The following is a 19,014-nucleotide window of genomic DNA, read 5'->3' as shown; positions in this document are numbered from 1 at the left end:
GAAGCCACCACGCCTCCATTTTAGCACTCTCACAAAACATTTTGGAAGCTATAAAAAAGCATTTAATTACATTTTTACATTTGTTTTTGCCATGTTTATTCTATTACAGTCACCTCAGTGCATACTTAAGAACTATATGTGACCTAAACATACAAATACAAAATTAAAGCCTTTTATTGGCCAATACATAACATCAGTAATCCAGAGATTATATACCATACATCATTAGCCACAGCCCCAAACACATCATTTGCTTTTTTTTCTTACACAAATTCTTTCAGCTTCTCTTTCATCCCCACTAAGCTCCTCCTACCAATCGCCATGAGGGAATCATTCTTCTCTGCTCATCTGTCTGAACAGCTGGACATCCATCCAGCTTCCTGTCAGTAATTAGGGTTGAACAGGGTTGACCCACTCTAGATTACCATTCAACCTTTTGGCCACCTGGCTAGTTTATAAGGCCAACAGCAGTGATCAGACCACCTCAGTTCCATCCACAATCTTTTTTGCATGTCTAGAGCTAAGATCTGGAACAGTTCCCAGACCCAACGGTTGCCATCGCAAACACTTGCATTTCAGAAGCTTTCATAAGCGGAGAGAGATACAAATCTCATTCACAAATGAATGCAGGTCGACGTTTCTCATGGATCTTGGCTTGGAGACAGAACTGAGCGATTTCCGCTAGATGGGCCAGCTGCAAACTCAAAATTGGCAATATAATAAAAATTCATGAAAAACATAATGAGCTTTTTGGTCATAATTTAAGATTTAGGCATTAGAGTTTTTAGCAGTGTGGTTAGGGTTAAGGTTAGTGTTAGGTTTAAAATCAGAATGTATCTCTTTGTGGCTGTGCCAGCTAGTGACCACTGCGCAGCTACCCCAGCACATGAGTCATCCAAGTAAATGCCAAACTGCCACATTAATGCTAATTTAAAACTACCAGGCCCTGTTTGGCTTGTGGTAAAGGGTCTTTTGACAATGTTAAACATATCACACACTAGGGGGTCCAGGATGGATTGCAGCAGACTTCCTCTGGTTCTTTTCGCCTGAAACAGTTGTGCTCCATTGGTTCCCCTTCTTTATAGCTGCTTAGAGGCACTTTAATTTCTCTAAGACACATATTTATGCTAAGCTGCTGGCGCTGTCAGGGATGGGATGTTTATTTATTTGTATTTGTCTGTCCCTGCATAAAGCTGCTACCTTGGCAGTGGCACCCCCATTAAAAAGCAGGACGCTCTGCTGGAGCAGGGTGGAGGGGGTGGAGGGTCGCGTCGGGTTGGCAGCCATGTTCCCCTGGCTAACTGATTTATTTCAAGCATAAAGGAGTGTTGACACGTGTCCTTACACAGACAAACAACACGCGGCTATCAAACCACAGGACACTGGGAGTCACCCTCTGCCACTCAGCCCAAACAGAAAGGGAGTCAAAAGAGATGAGAGGAGTACAGGACATGTCTGACAGTATTATTGGCTGATTAAACCCTGTAGATTTACTGTAAGTTAATGTTCTCTCTGCCAGCCAGCCAGGCAGCCACAGCCTTGGTATGGATCCAGAGGGGATGACACAGCCTTGGTATGGATCCAGAGGGGATGACACAGCGTTTATGAGACATATTCTCACCTCCTCCCATCCCTAAAAGTGTCCATCTCATCATCTGTCCACTGCCCCAGCAGGGTGACATCATCATCATCGGAAGCTGCATGGCATTTTAATTCATATCTTACACACCATGATGTTTAGTGTACTACTACATTGAGTGAGGGCCTGATATTTTAGAACAAGACTAGGTTAAAATTAAATGTAGCACAGACACTGTGAATTTTATGGAATTTCTATAGTATTTGAGACGTGCTTGCTAGGCAAAGGAATGTGGCAATCATACAGTAAATGATCTGAGAGGATGGGATAGAGTTCAGTGAGATCATGCATATCTCCACCAAGCCCTTTGGTAGGTCAGGTCGGAGTTTCAATTTGCACCCAGTTCTTTCAGATCTACTATAGAGAATCTCCGAAATGTCTTGTCATGGGGTCTAATGATTCGGTTGGAAACGTGTCCCATTTCTGCTTGTTGATCTGCTGAAGAACGTGAACAGCGGTCAGTAGATACCGCTGGTACTGTATGCATGCCACTGGCTGAAAAGTGTCTGCAATGCAGGCCCACAACGGTGTCTTCGAATGGGCATCTTCGCATTGCGCACTAAATTGTTGGTGATTTATTCGTTGATTTTATGTAGTTACGTTAGTTACATTAGTACGCAAAGTTTAGGAATTTCATATATATTTTTGGATACGTTTAGTCCTATGTAAGTTACATAAATCTTGTTTGTCCAGAATTGCGGCGTTTGAACATCCGGACATCACATTATATGCAAGTCCTCTTTATATAAGTCATGTTTTTTATTACTGTAGGCATGTTCGTCTCAACTCTAACTTTATGATGGGGTATTTATTCAAGGCTACAAAAACAGAGGACAATATAACTGATATACAAAAAAAATGAAATTAAATAAAAAATATATAGGCATATAGCCAACAAAGTAGGTCTATATCTAGGCCTGTTATGACTTGTGTATAGTAGTTATACAACATATTCCAGATGGGATAGTCCATCATTAATTGAGAAATCACTAGATTCTATTGACTACTCATGCAGTTCATTTCCTCGCAGCATTTCCTTTCCCCCACGGCGATTACGCACGAGAGTCGTTAATCGGACGGAAGACGGGAACAGCCGATCTATGGCATAGCCTGCCTTGATGTTTGCTCATTGTGTATGCAGGACTGAACAGGATATAAACTAGCCTCTGTTCACTGTCTACTCTCTGGAGTGTGCAATTAATTGCGTTAACATTAAACGGTGGATTTACTGTAAGAAGCAACAACCCTCAACTTGAACATTTTGTTTTAACCTACAAATTGGCGAACAACAAGCGAAAGTGAATTTGACGCAGAAAAAATCAGATGGAGGCAACATACAAACATTTGCGTAATGTGGATACCAAATCAGGTGGACGTAAATAACACTGAGTTATTATTTGGAATAGGAAAGTACTGTTGCGTCTGTTATTACTATAGGCATATCTTTCCATCAGAGCCCTTTACTTTGTTGGGAATTGAAGAAATGTAAATTACCAGAGATGTGTGTCAATTGACAGCAGAAAGACAGAAGCTCTTCCCTCGGTGCGGTGTTAGAGCACTCCTCTAGATTATCAGGACTTTCCAATTTGCCAAGACACACTACTTTCCTCTCCGTGTGATGTTGCCATTTGCCACAGTGTTCATTTTCTCACTTCTGACAGGTAAGACTTGCACTTTACGTTGATGGATGGTGGTTATTAAATAGTTTAATACATTTTAAAAAAATCAGTTTGTACATGATCTATTTCATTTTAATTGTCACCCATATGTACTTTACTGTAGGCTACTTCACTGGTACTGACAAATGTTTTGTTAAAAGTAAAAGTAAACAATTGATCAACAGATCAAAAATGAATGTAGTGTCCTCTTGACAGTTGGAAACACATTTTAATGAAAAGCTTATTTTAGAACATTAGCCCCATACTTTGATGTAGATGCACTCATTCATTTAAAACAACAGTTCCTATTTACATACACAATGAAAAAGAGGATACGGCTTTTTAAAGAGACAGGAACCATGATATCTCATTTTTTTTAGTTTGCACTTACATGGGATGATAATCCTGAAAATAACATGTATTCTATGATGCTTTGAGATACAATTAGGCCAGGGTTTCCCAAAGTCGGTTCTGCGGCCACCTCTGGGTGTACGTTTTGTTTATTGCCCTAGCACTACACAGCGGATTCAAATAACTAAATCATCATCAAGCTTTGATGATTTTAATCAGCTGTGTAGTGCTAGGGCAAAAACTCTGCCGTAGGCCAATGTTTGCTAGAAAGTAGTCTGGCATGACTACTGTTTATTAATTTTGACTAAGTTGCTTAATTTCCATGGCACATTTGGTTCCATGGAAGTTGTGGGAATGTATGTTTTTGGTTTCACCTTGTTTGTGGGAACGAAGCCATGCGTTTTCTCACTGGTAAAACAGGATGTTCTGAGAATAGAAGTGAAAATGTATCCTGTTCTTAGGTTGCAGGGAGGTTCTGAGAACGTCTTACTCTGGTTCCTTGAAGGTTTTCCTCTGAGGTTTTATTAATGCTCTGAGAATGGAAAATCTAGGTTATTTGGAGATTTTTTTTTAATAACTTCCTTAAAACGTTCACAGAAAGGACACATGGAAATGTATTTCCTGAGGCATTAATCATGCAAACACATTATTTTATTGTCTCTTTCATTGTGACACGGCATCAGTGAGATTCAAACCTATAATCTTCTGTTCTCCATCCATGGAATTAGTCCACTGTGCCACCAGGATGGAGCTAGCATGCCATGTGTAAAAAATAAAATAAAGTAAAATAAAAAATGTCCTTTTAGTCTATTCAAATAGACCCCATTTCAAAGGAAACAAGCATTTCTGTTTATCATTTTTAATACATTTGCAAAACTTTCTACAAACCTGTTTTCGCTTAGGCGTTATGGGTTATTGTGTGTAGATTGATGAGGGGGAAAAACTAATTTAATACATTTTGGAATAAGGCTGTAACGTAACAAAATGTGAAAAAAGGGAAGGGGTCTGAATCATTTCCGAATGCACTGTATCCTTAAGGTCCCTCAGTCGCGCAGCGAATTTCAAACACAAATTCAACCACAAAGACCACGGAGGGTTTCCAATACCTTGCAATGAAGGGCACCTATTGGTAGACGGGTCAAAATAAAAAAGCAGACATTGAATATCCCTTTGAGCATGGTGAAGATATTAATTACACTTTGAAAGGTGTATCAATAAACAGTCACTACAATGATACTGGCATCTTTCCTAATTCAGCTGCCAGAGAGTAAAGAAATCGCTTAGGGATTTCACCATAAGGCCAATGGTGACTTTAAAACAGTTACAGACTTTCATGGTTGTGATAGGAGAAAACTGAGGATAGATTAACAACATTGTAGGTACTTAATTATCAGGTAGAACAGAAAACCAGTACGCTCCGGACCTCGTAGGGTAAGAGTTAATTACCCCTGCCCTATATAGTGCACTACTTATGACCACAATACTAACCTAATTGACAGAGTGAAAAGAAGGAAGCCTGTACATAAAAAAAATATTTCAAAACATGTATCCTGTTTGCAACAAGGCACTAAAGTAATGCTGCAAAAAATGTGGCAAAGTAATTAAGGTTTTGTTCTAAAGTGTTTTGTTTGGAGCAAATCCAAAACAGCACATTACTGAGTACCACTCTTCATATTTTCAAGCATAGTGGTGGCTGCATCATGTTATGGGTATGCTTGGAATCGTTAAGGATTGGCATGTTTTTCAGAATAAAAAAATAAATGGACAGGCAGAGGAAAACTTGGTTTAGTGTGCTTTCCACCAGACACTGAGATGAATTCACCTTTCAGCAGGATAATACCTTAAAACACAAGGCCAAATCTACACTTGAGTTGCTCACCAAGATGACAGTGAATATTCCGAGTTACAGATTTTACTTAAATCTGCTTGAAAATCTATTGAAAGGCCTAAAAATGGTTGTCTGACAATGATCAACAACCAATTTGACAGAGCTTGAAGACATTCGAAAAGAATAATGGGCAAATGTTGCACAATCCAGGTGTGGAAAGCTCCCATTAAGATTTACAGCTGTAATCACTGCCAAAGGTGCTTCTACACAAAACTGACTCAGTGGTGTGAATACTTATGTACAGTAAATTAGATATTTCTGAATTTCATTTTCAAAAGATTTCCTAAAAACATTTTTTCAGTTTTTCATTATGGGGTATTGTGTAGATGGGTGAGAATTTTCTTTATTTTGAATTCAGAGTGTAACACAACCAAATTTTGAATAAGTCAAGGGGTATAAACACTTTCTGAAGGCACTGTAAATACAGTGGGGCAAAAAAGTATTTAGTCAGCCACCAATTGTGCAAGTTCTCCCACTTAAAAAGATGAGAGGCCTGTAATTTTCATCATAGGTACACTTCAACTATGACAGACAAAATGAGAAAAAAATCCAGAAAATCACATTGTAGGATTTTTTATGAATTTATTTGCAAATTATGGTGGAAAATAAGTATTTGTTCACCTACAAACAAGCAAAATTCTGGCTCTCACAGACCTGTAACTTCTTCTTTAAGAGGCTCCTCTGTCCTCCACTCGTTACCTGTATGAATGGCACCTGTTTGAACTTGTTATCAGTATAAAAGACACCTGTCCACAACCTCAAACAGTCACACTCCAAACTCCACTATGGCCAAGATCAAAGAACTGTCAAAGGACACCAGAAACAAAATTGTAGACCTGCACCAGGCTGGGAAGACTGAATCTGCAATAGGTAAGCAGCTTGGGTTGAAGAAATCAACTGTGGGAGCAATTATTAGGAAATGGAAGACATACAAGATCACTGATAATCTCCCTCGATCTGGGGCTCCACGCAAGATCTCTCCCCGTGGGGTCAAAATGATCACAAGAACGGTGAGCAAAAATCCCAGAACCACACGGGGGGACCTAGTGAATGACCTGCAGAGAGCTGGGACCAAAGTAACAAAGCCTGCCATCAGTAACACACTACGCCGCCAGGGACTCAAATCCTGCAGTGCCAACTTTTTGGTAAAAACTCAACTTGTCGTGTTTGGAGGACAAATAATGCTGAGTTGCATCCAAAGAACACCATACCTACTGTGAAGCATGGGGGTGGAAACATCATGCTTTGGGGCTGTTTTTCTGCAAAGGGACCAGGACGACTGATCCGTGTAAAGGAAAGAATGAATGGGGCCATGTATCGTGAGATTTTGAGTGAAAACCTCCTTCCATCAGCAAGGGCATTGAAGATGAAACGTGGCTGGGTCTTTCAGCATGACAATGATCCCAAACACACCTTCTGGGCAACGAAGCAGTGGATTCGTAAGAAGCATTTCAAGGTCCTGGAGTGGCCTAGCCAGTCTCCAGATCTCAACCCATGGAAAATCTTTGGAGGGAGTTGAAAGTCCGTGTTGCCCAGCAACAGCCCCAAAACATCACTGCTCTAGAGGAGATCTGCATGGAGGAATGGGCCAAAATACCAGCAACAGTGTGTGAAAACCTTGTGAAGACTTACAGAAAACGTTTGACCTCTTGTCATTGCCAACAAAGGGTATATAACAAAGTATTGAGATAAACTTTTGTTATTGACCAAATACTTATTTTCCACCATAATTTGCAAATAAATTCATTAAAAATCCTACAATGTGATTTTCTGGAATTTTTTTCTCATTTTGTCTGTCATAGTTGAAGTGTACCTATGATGAAAATTACAGGCCACTCTCATCTTTTTAAGTGGGAGAACTTGCACAATTGGTGGCTGACTAAATACTTTTTTGCCCCACTGTAACGCTCAATGTATTAACTGTAAACATTAACTCTGTAAACCATTACAGTTATACCACTAGGGCAGAAGCGCAGTGTTCAGCTTACCTGCTCCAAAGATGAGATCAACAACAATCTCCACAGCACGTACAGTGACGCGATCAGAGAGCAAGATCTGGAGCACTGCAAAGCCTTGATAGTTCCACCAGTACCAACCACCAGTACCAACCACAGAGTTCAACGAGATGCCCAGTTGGAAGGAGGTATAAGAGGTTGTCAAGAGGGCAAGAGCTAGCTCAGCCCCAGGAATGAGTGGTGTGCCCTACAAGTTCTACAAACACTGCCCATAGCTACTACACCAGCTCTAGAGAAACCTGAAGGCCTTTTGGAGAAGGGGCAAAGTCACTCAACTGTGGAGATGTGCAGACGGAGTATGGATTCCTAAGGAGGAGAACTCAAAGAACATAAACCAGTTCAGAACCATCTCACTGCTGTGTTGAAGGAAATATATTCTTCAGAATTGTGTCCAGGCATCTGACAGACTACTTCCTGAAAAACTCCTACATCGACACATCAGTCCAGAAAGGAGGGATTCCGAAGGTGTCAGGGTGCCTGGAGCACACAAGCATGGTCACGCAGCTAATCAGAGAAGCCCGGGAGAACAGAGGAGCTGTACTGTGGCTGAACCTCACAAACGCTTATAGCTCCATACCCCACAAGCTGTTTGAAGTGGCTCTAGTTCAGCACCACATCCCAGGCTGGACTACTACAACAGTTTCAGTTTGAGAGTCACCTCTGAGTCCACAGCATCGGAATGGCACAGGCTTGAGAAAGGAATCATCACTGGCTGCACCATTTCAGTGATCCTGTTTGCCCTTGCCATGATCATGCTGGTCACGTCAGTAGAGGTGGAATGTAGACACCCGCTCACCAAGTCTGCCACGCGACAACCTCCTATCAGAGCCTTCATGGACGACCGGTCTGTGACAAGAACATCTCTCCCCTGTAGTAGGTGGAATCTGAAGGGGTTGCAGAAACATGTCACCTGGGCACGGATGATCTTTAAGCCAGCAAATCTAGATCCCTGGTGGTGGAGAGGGAAAACAGTGGACAGGTTCCGCTTTGCCATTCAAGACACACATATCTCATCCGTCACAGAGAATCCAGTGAAGCGTCTCGGTAAGATGTTTGACAGCAGCCTGAGGTATACAGCATCCATCAAGATAGCCAACCAGGAGCTGGAAGCGTGATTGTACCAACATGGTGTCACGGCCGTCGAACGAAGTAGTCTAAAGTGCAGCGTGGTGAGCGTACATTTTCCTTTTATTTCAAATGTCACCAACTGAAGACACAACCGTGAAGCTTACAGGGCTATAGTGCCACTAACAAATGTCAACTACCCACAAATACAACAGGGAAAGAAGGCTGCAGAGACAACGATAGACAGCTGTCCCTGATTGAAAACCATACCCGGCCAAAACATAGAAGCACAAAACCTAGAAAACAAAACATAGAATGCCCACCCAAATCACACCCTGACCAAACCAAAATAGAGACATATAAAGGCTCTCTCAGGTCAGGGCGTGATTCATGGTGTCCTCCCACGGATCCTCTGGCCCCTGCTGGTCCTGATCTTACAGTCAAGAGGTTCGAGAGGGTCAGCAGCTACCTCCACAAATGGCTGGAATTACCTCAAAGCCTGAGCAACATTGCCCTGTACGATCAGAATAAAAAAATTGTAGTTACCCATCATCAGTATACCACCCTGCATCCCACTGCTGGCTTACTTCTGAAGCTAAGCAGGGTTGGTCCTGGTCAATCCCTGGAAGGGAGACCAGATGCTGCTGGAAGTGGTGATGGAGAGCCAGTAGGACGCAGTCATTTCTCTGGTCAAAAAATAAATATCCCAATGCCCCAGGCCAGTGATTTGAGACATTGCCTTGTGTAGGGTGTTGTCTTTCGGATGGGATGTTAAACTGGTGTGCTGACTCACTAAACAGCCCACGGCACTTATTGTAAGAGTCGGGGTGTTAACGCTGGTGTCCTGGCTAAATTCCCAATCTTGCCCTCATACCATCCCCAGCTTACAATTGGCTCCCTCTCCCCTGTAACTATTCCTCAGGTTGTTGCTGTAAATGAGAATGTGTTCTCAGTCAAATTACCTGGTAAAATAAGGGTTTAAATAAAATCAGCAGCCTAAATGCCAGCCAAGTGACCCAAAAATCTTCTGTTCTGCTGGGGCAATGTTAATTCACCATCATGTCCTCTGTGCCTGAAGAGAGAAATCCTTGAGCACATCCTCAGCTGCTGCTCAAAAGCCTTAGGTGAGGGTTTCTACTGCTGGTGCCACAACCAGGTGCTCAAAGCCTTAGCGGATACTATCTGCAGTGGAATCAGCTACTGCAAGCGCCTCTGATCAACGAAGCAGGCAATTGTATTTGTCAGAGGTGGGTAAAAGCCAGCTACCAGAACCTCTTCTTTCAACAGCTCCAGACTAGGAAAGCAGCTCAGACGACACTGAGGCCAGACATTGTGCTGCTTTCCAAACCTCCAAGCAGGTTATCTTACTGGAGCTCACTGTCCCTTTGGAGAACTGCATTGAGGAGGTCAATGACAGAAGCAGGGTGAAGTACGAGGACCTGGTGGAGCAGTGCCACAAGCAGGGGTGGAGATCAAGGTGTGAGCCTGTTGAAGTGGGCTGCAGAGGGTTCGCAGGTCAATCCCTATACAGGGCCTATAGCCTACTGGGTATCATAGGGGCCAATAGGAGGAAGGCTGTCAAGACCACCACAGAGGCATCACTGATCATGTGTCCAAGTGCATCGCAAGATGTATTTTTTAAAAAGAGAACATGACTTTAAATATAGAACATGAAGAAAACTGTAGGAAACGTTACGCTGAAGTACTGAAATTCCCACAGAAGCACATTGTTTCTTAACTATTTGAGAACATTCCAATGTCAAACAGTTGGAGAACATTCCTAGAACATTACCAAAAATGTAATTAAATATAACTTTGTTTTGAACTTTTAGGAAACATTGTGTAAAAATAATGAAATACCAAGAAAGTAACGTTTTTTGTCAAGTTCCTTAAATGTGCTGAGAATGTTCCAAAGCCGAGCAACTATCCTGCCCCATTACCATAAAGTTGTGGGAAGGTTGTATGCAATATAACCATAAGACAACCATGCTCTCACCAAGCTCTAAGAAACATGAGGTTCTCAGAACGTTATGTGCTAGCTAGGATGCTAGTAAACTTGTCATTTTCAGTATTTATGAGGAACTAAAATGTTGAGATCTCCCTCTATCTACTAATGAAAAGCACTCAAGGAAAGATGGATCAACAGTCTCAATTACTGTACCATAGAGTGGATCAGGAATGTCAAACTAATTTTGCCCCGAGGGCCGCACTGTATGATTGTAGGTACATTATTATTTCTACACCGTTTCCATTTGATTGGACCCCCACTGGCCTGCTGGCCATATGTTTGATACCCCTGGAGTAGATGAATGATGTGCATTGCACTAAACCCTCAACCACACGTTGGATGCAGTATGCTTGAACCACCTTGTTTGAACAGTACCACTATTCCAACCACAGGTCCAAGTTGAATCATTATGGTGTGGTGCGATCACACGTGGTGGTGGTGTAGGTTTTTGTAGACATGATTTGTTCACTAGGCATGTGTGTTTTCAGGTCTGTTTGGCCAGAGGATGAGGTGCCAGAGTGAAAATCAAGCCAAGCTGTTTGTCTTCTGTTGATAAAGATTTCAGACGTGTGTGTGTGTGTGTGTGTGTGTGTGTGTGTGTGTGTGTGTGTGTGTGTGTGTGTGTGTGTGTGTGTGTGTGTGTGTGTGTGTGTGTGTGTTGTGCTGTCTCATCCTACGAGGGTGGGCCTTGCTGTGCCACTGTGCTCTTCACGTTTGTATTAAAATGATAGAGCTCAGTCTTTGGATGTCCTCCCTGCTTGGACATGAATATGCATGCATTTATTATCTTCCATTGCTGTGCACTCATTAAGATATCCAAGCTGTGCCTAAACACAGGTCTAGCCTGTAGAAAGATTAAAACATCAGGAAGTATTCATATTTGCTTCGTGCACAATTTCACCTCATGACCCTCTATAACCCCAGTTTATCCTTGGAAATTAAAATGTGATTTTGATTGACCCTCTTTCGTAAGAGAAAGGTCACATAGGTTGAGGCATGAAGGGCAGCACAACCCTTCCATTTCCCAACAACAATTGAACAGAGACTGCTTACTCTCCTCTAACAAAATGCTAATGATTTTGCAATGTGTTCATTAATATTTTGCATGTGTGATCGGTGATTGGCTGCTTTTTTTCATGGTGAAATCTCTGAGCAGGTTCCTTCCACTCCAGCAACTGGGTTAGGAATGACTCTTATATCTTTGTAGTGACTGGGTGTGTTGATACACCATCCAAAGTGTAATTAATAACTTCACCATGCTCACAGGGATATTCAATGTCAGCTTCTTTTTTTTTACCCATCTACCAAAAGGTGCCCTTCTTTGCTAGGCATTTATTTTGGCCTTTTCTACTATAAAGCCCATAGACACGCATTGAATAACATTCATCAATGTCAAAAAAATGAATCATAAGAAACAAGATTTTGAAGTGTCTGTCCTAAATGTAGGCGATATAAAAAGAACTGGATATATTTAGTATAATTTTTTGCACTAATTTAACCTATTTTTTTTTGGTGTAGGCATGAAACTATCATCATACTTCAATTAATTTTTTTAAACCGTTACTTTTAGACGAGTCCTGTGACACTTGTGTGGGTTGTAGAGCAAATCGGTGAACACCATCATGTGAAAGTCTCCCCTTTCCACAGAGTGATCATAATGTTTTTTTTAGGTGAAACCGTTCAGACGCTACAGATGATTACATGAGAAGCTGACATATGGAATTGTTTTAAGATGGTCATACTATGGATCATTAAGCTATTTGATTTTGAATTTTAGGACCCCTTTAGGTATAAACATTGTACATTGTAGAATAATAGTGAAGACATCAAAACATCAAAATAACACAAATGGAATCATGTAGTAACCAAAAAAAGTGTTAAATAAATAAAAATATATTTTATATTTGAGATTCTTTAAAGTAGCCACCCTTTGCCTTGACGACAGCTTTACGCACTCTTGTCATTCTCTCAACCAGCTTCATGAGGAATGCTTTTCCAACAGTCTTGAAGGAGTTCCCACATATGCGGAGGGCATGTTGGCTCCTTTTCTTCACTCTATGGTCCAACTCATCCCAAACCATCTCAATTGGGTTGAGGACGGGTGGTTATGGAGGCCACGTCATCTGATGCAGCACTCCATCACTCTGCTTGGTCAAATAGACCTTACACTGTCTGGAAGTGTGTTTTGGGTCATTGTCCTGTTGGGGAAAAAAAAAATAGTCCCACTTAGCGCAAACCAGATGGGATGGCGTATCGCTGCAGAATGCTGTGGTAGACATGCTGGTTAAGAGTGTCTTGAATTCTAAATAAATCACAGACCGTATCACCAGCAAAGCACCCCCACATCATCACACCTCCTCCATGCTTCACGTGGGAACCACACATGCAGAGATCAGCCGTTCACCTACTCTGCATCTCACAGACACGGCAGTTGGAACCAAAAATCTCAAAAATCCCACCGGTCTAATGTCTATTGCCCAAGCGAGTCTCTTCTTACTATTTAGTAGTGGTTCCTTTGTAGCAATTTGACCATGAAGGCCTGATTCACGTAGTCTCATCTGAACAGTTGACCTTGAGATGTGTCTGTTACTTTTATTTGGGCTGCAATCTGAGGTGCAATTAACTCTAATGAACTTATCCTCTGCAGCGGTAACTCTGGGTCTTCCTTTCCTGTGAAGATACTCATGAGAGCCAGTTTCATCATAGCGCTTGATGGTTTTTGCGACTGCACTTTTTCCGGATTGACTGACCTTCATGTCTTAAAGTAATGATGAACTGTCGTTTCTCTTTGCTTATTTGAGCTGTTTTTGTCATAATATGGCCTTGGTATTTTACCAAATAGGGCTATCTTCTATATACCTCCCCTACCTTGTCACAACACAACTGATTGGCTCAAACGCATTAAGAAGGAAAGAAATTCCACAAATGAACTTTTAACAAGGCACACCTGTTAATTGAAATGCATTCCAGGTGACTAACTCATGAAGCTGTTTGAGAGAATGCCAAGAGTGTGCAAAGCTGTCATCAAAGCGAAGGGTGGCTACTCATAAGAATCTCAAATATTTTTTGATTTGTTGAAGTGCAACACTGGCGGATGTGGTGGATTGAGATGCATCCAATGCAAAAACAACTGATATTGGTGGGATTTTTTCTATTATGTAACCGGTGATTCAATCGACTCTGGGGGTTAAACATTATTATGCAACTTAATAGGAAAGGAAAGAGGAATACCTAGTCAGTTGTACAACTAAATGCCTTCAACTGAAATGTGTCTTCCGCATTTAACCCAACCCATTTGAATCAGAGGGGTGACTTGTTAAGCACATTTTTACTCCTGAACTCATTTAGGCTTGCCATACCAAAGGTTGAATACTTATTGACTCAAGACTTTTCAGCTTTTCAATTTTAATTAATTTGTAAAAATGTCTACAGACATAATTTCAGCCTCCCGAGTGTCGTAGCGGTCTAAGGCACTGCATCGCTGTGCTTGAAGTGTCACTACAGCCCCGGGTTTGATCCCAGTCTGTATCACAACTGGCTATGACCGGGAGTCCATAGGTCGGCGCACAATTGTACCATCATAATCAGGTTAGGGATGGTTTGGCTGGGGGGGCTTTACTTGGCTCATCGTGCTCTAGTGACTCCTTGTGGCGGGCCTGCAGGCTGACTTCGATCGTCAGTTGAACAGTGTTTCTACTGACACATTGGTGCAGCTGGCTTCCGGGTTAAGTGGGCAGGTTTTAAGAAGCTCGGTTAAGCGGGCAGGATGCATGACTTGACCTCCACCTCTCCCAATGAGACAAGATCGTAATTGGATCTCAATTGGATATCATGAAATTGGTGAGAAAAATGGGTTAAAAAAAAAAATTCAAACACAATTCCACTTTGACATTATGGGGTATTGTGTGTAGGCCAGTCACACAAAATATCCATTTAATCATTTTTTATTCAGGCTGTAACACAACAAAATGTGGAAAATGTAATGGGGTATGAATATTTTCTGAAGGCACTGACTGTACAAAACATTAGGACATTAGGACCAGCTGAATCCAGGTGAAGGCTATGATCCCTTATTGATGTCGCATGTTAAGTGCATTTCAATCAGTGTAGATGAAGGGTCGGAGACAGGTTGAAGAAGGATTTTTAAGCCTTGAGATAATTGACACGGATTGCATATGTGTGCCATTCAGAGAGTGAATGGGCAAGACAAAATATTTAAGTGCCTTTGAATGGGGAATGGTAGTAGGTGCCAGGCGCACTGCTTTGAGTGTGTCAAGAACTGCAACACTGCTGGGGGTTTCATGATCAATGGTTTCCCATGTGTACCAAGAATAGTCCACCACCCAAAGGACATCCAGCCAACTTGACACAACTGTATTGGAGTCAACATGGGCAAGCATCACTGTCGAACGCTTTCGACACCTTGTAGTCCATGCCCCGAAAAATGTAGGCTGTTCACTCAGTGTATATGACAACAGGATTCAACACATACAGACCTTGAAGTTGTGGTAGAAAAAGACTGCCTAGATAAAGTTGACTCATACTTTGCCTTGTTACTGTATCATTCCAAGTGCTCTCAGCTGTAAAGCTACTCGGCTGTTCTAGGTCATGTTTAAATTGAAAGGGATTGTGCTGGATTTCAGGATGGGCTGTATAGTGGAGCAGGAGGACAGTGGGCTAGCTAGGGCATTCCTTGTGATGATGTTTGATGTACAGTATATTGGATTTCAGCAACCGTACCCTGAAAAGTGGGGTCATCTCTTCTAGACTTCCACTGAATCCACTGAATAACCATGGTCACTGTGCATGAGAGTGGTGTCAGCTTTTATTTTATCCACCACCATTATTCAACATTTAAACACATTTTTGGGGAGAAACCATAGTAATGCTGCTACTTTGAATAGACACACATGTGATTTTTTGGCACTATGCTAACAGCTGTATTTGAAATCTCATTCTCTAGGTGTCCACTGCCAGGAGATGTCAGAAGACACCAAGAACCAAGCTCCCTTCCCTGTCTACCCCTCAGTAGGCTACCAGATCCTCAATGCAGACCACCTACTGCTGAGAGAGAATAGCCAAGAGCTCCTGGGGAACTCCGGCCTGCAGGCCCAGAGGCAGGCCTTCCTCATCACCAACCTCGGGGCGGGCCTCCTGCGGCCGGCCGTCAACGCCACGTATGGCCCCCTGTCTGTGGAGAGGCCTATCGGCCGAGAGCTGCTCCTCAGCGGCCGTAGGATCCTTCCTGTCGTCCTGGCCCGCCAGGTCCGCTCCTCCATGCCCATTGTCAGAATCCTCTTCCACATGCCCGATTTGGCCAGTGGAGGTGACGCTGGGATGAAGGCAGGGGAAAAAGAGGACAGGGGTAGTAGTGGGAGGAAGGGAGCGGCGGAGGAGGGGGCGCATTGTGTGACGGCGTATGCCTTCTGGGAGACACGGGAGGTGCGGGGGGCATGCCTGCTGTCCCCAGGGGGATTCTGTGTGGCCCAGTTGAAACCTGAGCCTGCCTGGTTCAGCCCTAGGGAAAGATTGGGAGAGGTTCAGGGGAATCCCGTAGAGATCTACTTCCAAAGCCGACGGGACCGGACGGGCCAGTGTGTGCCCCAGGACAGCCTGCAGCGTGTGGGGGTGGGGAGGGGCGGCCCAGTGGGGTCTGGTATACCATTGAGGAGGGTAGGGAGTGTCAACCTCCTAAAGGCCTCACCTGGGAACCCTACATTTCTGCGTCTGAGACTAGGGGGAGCCTTGGTAGTCCAGACCTCCTCCAAACCACTGAGATCCACCGACTTGGCCACTTTCTATGTGTTCCTGTCCAATGTGTCTGCTGTGGAGAGCTTCACTCTTAGGTAAGAACACTGCTTGGATATATTGTTTGTCTGTGCGTCTCTCTCATTGCATAGCTAGAATATCCAGATCACAATCAGATAGTACGTACAACATTCATAGCTAATTTATCAGACTATGTACATAATGTTGTTGATATGACTTCACTGTCTATATATTGTATTGTACTGCTTTGTGTGCAGAACATATTCTGTATATACTGATGCACTCTCAAAACACTGACTATTGAGGATCAATTCTACATCCTATTTGTTTAATATGGGTTTACTAATACACATTTAATGTGTTACTGCGTCCCCTCTGTTACTATGATGCATGCTACCATGATGTGCTGTCCCCTGGCTCAGAACATAAATCCATATGTAACATTAAATGTATACATTTTTTATTTTTTGGGGGATTATGAAAACATATAAAGAACACAACAAATGTTAACCTTTCATGTTAAGCGGATTTTATGAGTACAAAATACACTATATACAGTGCCTTGCGAAAGTATTCGGCCCCCTTGAACTTTGCGACCTTTTGCCACATTTCAGGCTTCAAACATAAAGATATAAAACTGTATTTTTTTGTGAAGAATCAACAACAAGTGGGACACAATCATGAAGTGGAACGACATTTATTGGATATTTCAAACTTTTTTAACAAATCAAAAACTGAAAAATTGGGCGTGCAAAATTATTCAGCCCCCTTAAGTTAATACTTTGTAGCGCCACCTTTTGCTGCGATTACAGCTGTAAGTCGCTTGGGGTATGTCTCTATCAGTTTTGCACATCGAGAGACTGAATTTTTTTCCCATTCCTCCTTGCAAAACAGCTCGAGCTCATTGAGGTTGGATGGAGAGCATTTGTGAACAGCAGTTTTCAGTTCTTTCCACAGATTCTCGATTGGATTCAGGTCTGGACTTTGACTTGGCCATTCTAACACCTGGATATGTTTATTTTTGAACCATTCCATTGTAGATTTTGCTTTATGTTTTGGATCATTGTCTTGTTGGAAGACAAATCTCCGTCCCAGTCTCAGGTCTTTTGCAGACTCCATCAGGTTTTCTTCCAGAATGGTCCTGTATTTGGCTCCATCCATCTTCCCATCAATTTTAACCATCTTCCCTGTCCCTGCTGAAGAAAAGCAGGCCCTAACCATGATGCTGCCACCACCATGTTTGACAGTGGGGATGGTGTGTTCAGTGTGATGAGCTGTGTTGCTTTTACGCCAAACATAACGTTTTGCATTGTTGCCAAAAAGTTCAATTTTGGTTTCATCTGACCAGAGCACCTTCTTCCACATGTTTGGTGTGTCTCCCAGGTGGCTTGTGGCAAACTTTAACCGACACTTTTTATGGATATCTTTAAGAAATGGCTTTCTTCTTGCCACTCTTCCATAAAGGCCAGATTTGTGCAATATACGACTGATTGTTGTCCTATGGACAGAGTATCCCACCTCAGCTGTAGATCTCTGCAGTTCATCCAGAGTGATCATGGGCCTCTTGGCTGCATCTCTGATCAGTCTTCTCCTTGTATGAGCTGAAAGTTTAGAGGGACGGCCAGGTCTTGGTAGATTTGCAGTGGTCTGATACTCCTTTCAATATTATCGCTTGCACAGTGCTCCTTGGGATGTTTAAAGCTTGGGAAATATTTTTGTATCCAAATCCGGCTTTAAACTTCTTCACAACAGTATCTCGGACCTGCCTGGTGTGTTCCTTGTTCTTCATGATGCTCTCTGCACTTTTAACGGACCTCTGAGACTATCACAGTGCAGGTGCATTTATACGGAGACTTGATTACACACAGGTGGATTGTATTTATCATCATTAGTCATTTAGGTCAACATTGGATCATTCAGAGATCCTCACTGAACTTCTGGAGAGAGTTTGCTGCACTGAAAGTAAAGGGGCTGAATAATTTTGCACGCCCAATTTTTCAGTTTTTGATTTGTTAAAAAAGTTTGAAATATCCAATAAATGTCGTTACACTTCATGATTGTGTCCCACTTGTTGTTGATTCTTCACAAAAAAATACAGTTTTATATCTTTATGTTTGAAGCCTGAAATGTGGCAAAATGTCGCAAAGTTCAAGGGGGCCGAATACTTTCGCAAGGCACTGTATACACACAAGTATATGGACACACCTTCAAATTAGTGGATCGGGCTATTTCAGCCACACCCGTTGCTGACAGGTGTATAAAATTGAGCACACAGCCATGAAGAGGTCAGTGACTTTCAATGTGGCACCGTCATAGGCTGCCACCTTTCCAACAAGTCAGTTTGTCAAAGTTCTGCCCTGCTAGAGCTGCCCCAGTCAACTGTAAGTACTGTTATTTTGAAGTGGAAATGTCTAGGAGCAACAACAGCTCAGCCGCAAAGTGGTAGGCCACACAAGCTCACAGATCGGGACCACCGAGTACTGAAGCGCGTAGCGCATAAAAATCATCTGTCCTCGGTTGCAACACTCACTACCAAGTTACTTCCAGAGGCAAGTAACTGTTCGTCAGAGCTTCATGAAATGGGTTTCCAAGTCTGAGCAGCCGCACACAAGCCTAAGATT

The 19,014-nt window shown here is 42.5% G+C and overlaps 1 protein-coding gene across 1 annotated transcript in view; it reads left to right on the top strand.

Annotated features, from left to right (window-relative positions):
- The first annotated feature begins 2,016 nt into the window (after positions 1-2,016).
- si:dkey-1d7.3 (transmembrane protein 132D) overlaps positions 2,017-19,014 on the top strand; it is a 50,289-nt gene continuing 33,291 nt past the window's right edge. Inside the window, exons 1-2 of the mRNA XM_021590817.3 lie at positions 2,017-3,300; positions 15,588-16,470. Of these exons, the coding sequence (XP_021446492.3) occupies positions 3,258-3,300; positions 15,588-16,470 (926 nt within the window). The 5' untranslated portion in view covers positions 2,017-3,257. The remainder of the gene's footprint in view (positions 3,301-15,587; positions 16,471-19,014) is intronic.

This window comes from Oncorhynchus mykiss, chromosome 29 (assembly GCF_057628025.1).
Source record: "Oncorhynchus mykiss isolate SJ-2025 chromosome 29, ASM5762802v1, whole genome shotgun sequence".
NCBI classification, from domain to species: Eukaryota; Metazoa; Chordata; class Actinopteri; order Salmoniformes; family Salmonidae; genus Oncorhynchus; species Oncorhynchus mykiss.
The sequence above is the reverse complement of the archived record's forward strand: the minus strand, read 5'-3'. Positions and strand labels throughout refer to the sequence as shown.